We start from the raw sequence: 7,200 nt of genomic DNA, 5'->3' as shown, positions 1-7,200 counted from the left end.
TCTGCAAGTAATTGATAACTTGAAGTCTTACTTCTTTATTGGGTACGAAAGCAGATTTCTTTCTTCTTTAGAAACGGAAATATATTTGTCCTTTCGAGAAAAAAGCTATAAACCATATAAGATAAGCCACGCATATGGGATAACAATTATTCGGCAACTATCATATTAACTAATGAATTACAACTTAAAACTTAACATCATCTTTTAAACCACCTATAGTTATTCTTGGCAATTTGAGCCAAAACTTCATCTAACCCGTTCAATACCGTCCAGAGATCTTAATGGGTTGTATTACAAACCCATTTAGCTATGGGTCAATTTGGGTTGAGCCTAAATTAATCCCATATATATTTTATAGGCCATTCCTGACCCATTAGAGCAGCCCAAATTAACCCATAAAAACTCACCAAAACAAAAGGTACAACTCAACCAACTTATTAGAAATTTATTTCATAGTTGCCCAAATTTTACTTTTTTTTTTTTGTTATTTCAATTTTACTGTTCTTTTTGTTTTTCCTGCACCATCCATCCCCACTGCCCCGCAAAACCCCCCTTCAATTTTTTTTTTTTTTTTTTTTTTTTTTTTTTTTTTGTATTTCAATTTTTTTTGGTTTTCTTTTCCTTCACCATCACCCCCCCTTCCCACCCACCCCCTTGCAAAACCCCCCTCCCCGTAATTTTTTTTTATGCAAGATGAGCATGGTTCTAAAACATGGGTCAAGTTGGGCGGGTTGGGTTATGACCCATTGTTTAGCCCATCTTGACCCATCCCATCTTAGCCCAAGTACACTTTGGGCTGGGTTGGGCAATGACCCATTTATTGGCCTAACCCATCTTGACCCGCCTAAATTTAGCCCAACCCACCCATTTGCCACCCCTAGTATTCTTATTAGTCAAAAACAATTCAGGTAAGGTATCTAATAAGTAAAGAGTAAAGAAATGGTAGATCGAGACGGAACAAAACATATATATTTGTTTACCCTAAAAAACAAATAACAACTGAATTTATATGCGGTTTTAATGATACGTGATATAACTTGATACAATTTAAAAAGACAGATTAATATTGAAATTGACGATAAGAGAATAAATGCAAACCACACAAATACAACAGCCTTGGCCTTCGAGTTCGATCGCCCTTGAACCAAGAATTATCTCTACTGATGTAAGAACAGAATAACAAGATGATAAGAGCTAGAAATAACAGTATATTGCTTTGTATTGCGTACTTCAATGTGTGTTACAAATGATCAGACCCCTTTTATATAGTAGGGGTGTCCTGCTCTTGATACAACTCTATACAAGGTAAAAAATCTTATGATTTGCTAATTAACCGGCCTCTCCTTGATACGTGCCGAGATTCCCGCCGTGATCTTCAACTGATCGGGGATATCTCGACCCTCTGTCATTCGGCTCGGCATATTTCCCTCGATCTTGTTTGGTCTCGAGATCACAAGCTCGATGTTGTAACTTCGTACCTCGGTTCGATATAACCCGAGATCGAGCTTTAACCTGTCACGTTTCAGTCTCGATTGGTCACACAATGGGTAAGCTGTCACAACACATATAGGGTGGCACTGAAAGTACGGTTTCAGTTTTCTAGAGGTGCTTAGAAAAGTGAGCGCCAGTTTTTCTAGGTGAGGATATCTAGTTTCGGCCTCATCTAAGGTCCGGCTAACATAATAAATAGGAAATTGCATACCATGTTCTTCCTGAACTAGGACTCCACTTACCGCCAAATAGTTGTTCGTCCGCCCTCAGTGTGTGAAGCAGTGGTGGGCTCGATAAATATCGCTTAAGTTTCTTCCCAAGGTCCCTTGGCATTTTGGGGTCCATGTGAAGTTGTTTTTCTTCTTTAGCAACGAGGGAAATCGATGACTCTTATCGGAGGACATTGAAATGAATCGTCCCAAGGCGGGTATGTGCCCAGTTAGCCTTTGCACGGCCTTTACGTTGTCCACTACCGTGATATCCTCGATAGCTTTGATCATGTGGGGATTGATCTCTATTCCTCGGTTGGATACCATGAACCCAAGAAATTTACCTGATCCGACTCCGAACGCGCATTTTTCCGGATTCAGATTCATGTTGTACTTCTTCAATATACTGAAGGTTTCCTACAAATGCTTTAAATGGTCCTCAGCTCGCAGGGACTTAACTAACATATCGTCAATGTAAACTTCCATAGATTTTCCTATTTGTTCTTCGAACATCCGGTTTACTAGTCGTTGGTATGTAGCACCAGCATTTTTTAATCCAAATAACATTATGTTATAACAGTATGTGACATATTTAGTGATGAAGGAGGTCTTTTCTTAATCATTCAGGTTCGTTCGTATTTGGTTGTACCCGGAGTAGGCATCGAGAAAACTGAGGATCTCGTGGCCGGCCGTGGCATTGATCATGCAATCGATGTTAGGCAAAGGGAAGGAGTCTTTAGGGCATGCTTTATTTAAATCCTTGTAATCCACACACATTCTCAGTTTTTTCCCTTTTTTAGGGATTACTACTACGTTTGCTAGCCATTCCGGGTATTTGACTTCCCAGATGGACCCTATTTTAAGGAGTTCAGTTACCTCGTCCTTGATGAAAGCATGCTTGACCTCGATCTGTGGTCTCATTTTCTGCTTGATCGGATGGAATTTCAATCCAGGCTTAGTTTGTGACTGGTGATATCCGGTGGGATCCCTGTCTTGTCGAGATGGGACCAAGCAAAATAATCCATGTTAGCAGGAGGAAATTGAATGAGTTTTTTCCTGAGATAGGGAGTTAAGTTAACCCCGTGCCCAGGTATACCTTTTGATCGGGCAGATGTTCGATTAGTATGACTTTCTCTAGCTCTTCGACCGTTGATTTGGTAGTATCGGAGTCATCGGGGACTATAAAGGATCGAGGAACCTCGTAATCATCGTCTTCTTTAGTCCCCTACTTGTCCGACTGGGTTGACGCCGACATCGGTGGTTGCTATTTGGCTTCCTGTCTTGTTTTCGAATCTGGCTCCTTTATCAATGAGAGTGTTGATATTGGAATTACTTTATCGACGGCAAACATTTCTTTACGACGGGCTTTTCCCCGTAGATCATTTTAATTCCCTCTGGTGTCAGGAATTTTAACACCTGGTGAAAGGTCGAGGGCACAACTCTCATGTTGTGGATCCACGGTCTCCTGAACAGAGCGTTATACCTCATGTCCCCTTCGATCACATAAAACTTGGTCTCTTGGATGGTTCCGGCTGCGTTTACCGGCAATATTATTTCTCCCTTAGTAGTCCGCAAGTCATGTTGAACCCGTTTAGCACTCGGGCTGCCAGCACGATTTGGTCGTATAGGCCGAGTTGTTATACGACCCTCGATCGAATGATGTTGGCCAAGCTACCTGGATCAATTAACACACGTTTAATTCGAGTTTTATTCATAAGTACAGATATTACTAGTGTATCATTATGGGGCTGCATGATTCCTTCTACATCCTCGTTGTTGAAAGATAAAGTTCCTTCTGGTATGTAATCTCGAGTCCGCTTTCCCTCATGATTGATACTTTGGCACGCTTTAACATCGAACCTTGAGGAACATCGACCCCTCCGATGATCATATGAATGGCGTGTTGAGGTTCCTCTTGCTCGTTTTGGTTATTGGAATCCCTGTTTCTGAAATTATTCTTGGTTCGGTCGCTTAGAAACTCCCGAAGATGCCCGTTGTTGAATAACCGGGCTACTTCTTCTCTCAATTGTCGATAGTCTTCCGTTCTGTGGCCATGACTGCAATGATATTTGCATATTTGGTTGGGATCTCTTTGGGATAGATTGGTTTGTAAAGGTCGAGTCCATTTGGTATCTTTGATGCATCCGATTGCCGATACGATGGCGGCTGCATCAACATTAAAGTTGTATTCTGATAATCGTGGTGCTTCTTTGGGTCCGACAGGCCTGTCAAAGCCGTTCTTGCTCATGAGTCCCCGAGAGCTCTGGCCTCGATCACTCCTCCTTTCATTTCGTACAAGATTCTGCCCAGATCCGCTGCTCCTACGATCTCTATTATATGGCTAATATCGATCTCTTCGACCTCGGTTCTCGGTCAATATCCCTCTTGATTCTGTCGATGGGTATTGTATTGGGAAAAATCAAGTTAACATATTTAACTAATTATGTGAAGATATATCATGACACGTGGATCAATAAAAAAGTGACAGCTGGCAAAGGAGAGCTGAAGAGACACGAGCTTTAACTGGCACGGGCAGAGACTTCAAGAAAACAGGGAGGAACAGTTATTCGGATCTCCTAGTAATTTGAAGAAGCATCAAAGGAATGAACCTAGATAGCAAAAAGTATAGATACGTATCATCCATAATTAATGAGCTTCAATCATGGAAAACGTTATAGAATCTTCACGAAACAGTTACGATTACCAATTATAACATTATATTAAATGTCATTAATTGCTCAAAATGGCTCTATTATGAGGGAAGAAAATGTATTACTTAGAGATAGCTATAAAATGATATAACATTTGTAAGGACACACAATATTATTGAAATACACTGCTTTACTTTGCTTTCTTTCACTCAGCTATCATTTATTTCAATTCTTCTTATTTGTTTTAGATTTGATTATCAGTAACCCGAGTTCTTCTCAAAATTATGCTTTGACCCGAATTTCTTATTTTCTGGTTAAACAAATTGGTTCCGTTACCGGGACTATGATAATCTATTACTTTCTAAATCGACTTTTTCAAATCAATCACGTCGAATGTCAATGACAACAATCAAGGAGACCATCAACACTAGGAGAATCTGCAAGGCGATGGAACTCCGGTCCCTTCCCCACGAAATTCTCCTCGACAATCTCGAGAAGGAACTCTTGATGGATCTCGGTCAAATATGAATGATCAGTTTGAAAATGGTGAGGCTATTAATGAAGCTTTAAAAAAGTTAATCGCTCAACAGGTCAGCAATGCTCTTGAGGCCTTCGCTAACCAGCTTCCAGTTGTGCCGCCAACATCTACTCTAAACAACAACACCTTAGAGAATCCTCGCTCAGGACTCGTTAACTCGGGCAGTGGAGGAACTCCTAGCGAATCCCGTGATGGAGGGTCAGGTAACCCTGTTAATTCTGATTTACAAAATTTAGTACTAACTTTGCAAAAACAGCTCAAGGAACAGAGCGACCGCATAGAGCAAATACCTGGAGTGCCGCCTGTAATCAAGGGGATAGATATGGACAAATATTCACAACAACCTGGAAGCCAAGTGCTGCTCCTCTTCCAATTCCGAAGAAATTTAAGATGCCCGATATTCCGAAATATGATGGAACAACTGATCCACGAGATCACGTAACCGCATTCACAACCGGTGTGAAAGGCAACGATTTGACCAAGCAAGAAATTGAATCAGTATTGGTCAAAAAATTCGGAGAAAGACTCACTAAGGGAGCATTAACATGGTATTCTCTTTTTACTCGAAAATTCTATAGATTCTTTTGCTGAACTTGCAGACTCATTCATCAAAGCACACTCGGGAGCTCAAAAAGTTGAGAAAAGAATGGAGGACATTTTCAAAATAAAGCAAGGAGATACAGAGTTGCTCAGGGAATTCGTAGACAGATTCCAGCGTGAGAGGATGATGTTGCCACGTGTACCAGATAACTGGGCAGCTATGGCATTTGCCAGCAATCTAAATGAAAAAAGCTCAGAAGCCACGAGGAGACTCAAGCAAAGTTTACGAGAATTTCTAGCAACAACTTGGAATGATGTTTATAACAGATACATCAAGAAGCCGCGGATAGGAGAATATACCATCATTCAATCTCGAAGGGATGAAAGGGTAAGTTCAAGGCGAGCTGAAACTGAAAAAAGGTCCTGGCAAAATAGGTACGAGCCATACATGGGACCAGCAGGAAGAGACTCACGTTCAAAATAGGAAAACCCAAGGTACGATCATAGATCAAGAGATAGAGAGTTAGGTTCATCATCAAGGTTCGGAAAAGAACGAAACACGCGAGAGATGCGAGATGATGACAAAAGCTCGAAGGCAAAGATCGGCGGTTACTGTTTTAATGTTAGCACATCCGAGTTGGTGGCTGTTTTAAGGAGCATGGGAGACAAGGTACGCTGGCCAAAAGAAATGAGATCAAACCCGAACAGGCAAAACCCTGATTTTTGGTGCGAATTTCACAACGATCACGGTCACAAAACGGCAGATTGCAGGTTGCTGCAAGGTGAAGTAGAACATTTATTAAAACAAGGATATTTAACTGAATTATTCAATGAAAAGGGAAAGCAGGCATATATGAAAAATAGGCAGGAGCCCCCAAAACACCCTTCACCAAAAAGGACGGTTAATGTCATAAGTGGAGGAGAAGAAATCAATGGCGTAACATATACGACAGCGAGGAAGGTGTCAAAAATAACAGTTGCACACGGGAAGCGAGTTCGACAGGTTTTGGAAGGAGATAGCATTACATTTGATGATGCAGATGCAGACGGCGTGCTAACCCCACATAATGATGCACTGGTAATATCATTACTTTTACATGACACTAATGTGAAACGAGTTTTGATTGATCCAGGTAGTTCCGTGAATATCATTCTGTTAAGAGTGGTAAATAAGATGCAAACTGGTGATAAGCTGATACCCAAGGCTTATACATTGTCCGGTTTTGACAACTCGAGTGTTGTAACAAAAGGCGAGATAATACTCACTACATTCGCTGAAGGAGTAGTCAAAGACACCAAATTTCAAGTGGTAGAAATGGATATGGCTTATAACATGATTCTTGGTAGACCATGGATTCATGAGATGGATGCTGTTCCATCAACTTTGCATCAAGTGGTGACCAACAAGCTTCACGAAGCATCAATTTCGTGGCAGACTCAAACGCAGAAAGGGACGAAAAATAGCAATCACAGAATGCAGTTGAGGATGCATCAACACGAACCTCAACTGAAGATGGGCAAACAGATGTAGGTTCGAGGCCCGATACTATTCAGGAGCCAGAGGAAAATGAGAATATTAAAACAACGATCAAAGGATTGGAGGCTGTGGAGCTATTCAAACATTGGCCAGACAGAAAAGTCTACATTGGAATCAACCTTAGCCCGGAAATGAAACGTAAGTTGATTGAATTTTTAAAAGCTAACGCAGATTATTTTGCTTGGTCCCATTCAGATATGACAGGTATACCACCGGAGGTAATGATCCACAAAT

General features: G+C 41.0%; 1 protein-coding gene across 1 annotated transcript; it reads left to right on the top strand.

Annotated features, from left to right (window-relative positions):
• The first annotated feature begins 6,117 nt into the window (after window positions 1–6,117).
• Window positions 6,118–6,574, top strand: LOC109218134. Its single transcript, XM_019382463.1, has 2 exons — window positions 6,118–6,507; window positions 6,563–6,574. The coding sequence occupies exons 1-2, from the start codon at window positions 6,118–6,120 to the stop codon at window positions 6,572–6,574; spliced, it is 402 nt and encodes a 133-aa protein (XP_019238008.1).
• Window positions 6,575–7,200: the final 626 nt, after the last annotated feature.

The sequence above is a fragment of the Nicotiana attenuata genome, unplaced genomic scaffold (assembly GCF_001879085.1).
Source record: "Nicotiana attenuata strain UT unplaced genomic scaffold, NIATTr2, whole genome shotgun sequence".
In the NCBI taxonomy this organism is placed as follows: Eukaryota; Viridiplantae; Streptophyta; class Magnoliopsida; order Solanales; family Solanaceae; genus Nicotiana; species Nicotiana attenuata.
This window is presented reverse-complemented; position numbering and strand designations above follow the sequence as displayed.

Coding starts and splice junctions, on each gene's coding strand:
- LOC109218134 (XM_019382463.1), top strand. CDS start 6,118: ATGAGATCAAACCCGAACAGGCAAAACCCTGATTTTTGGTGCGAATTT.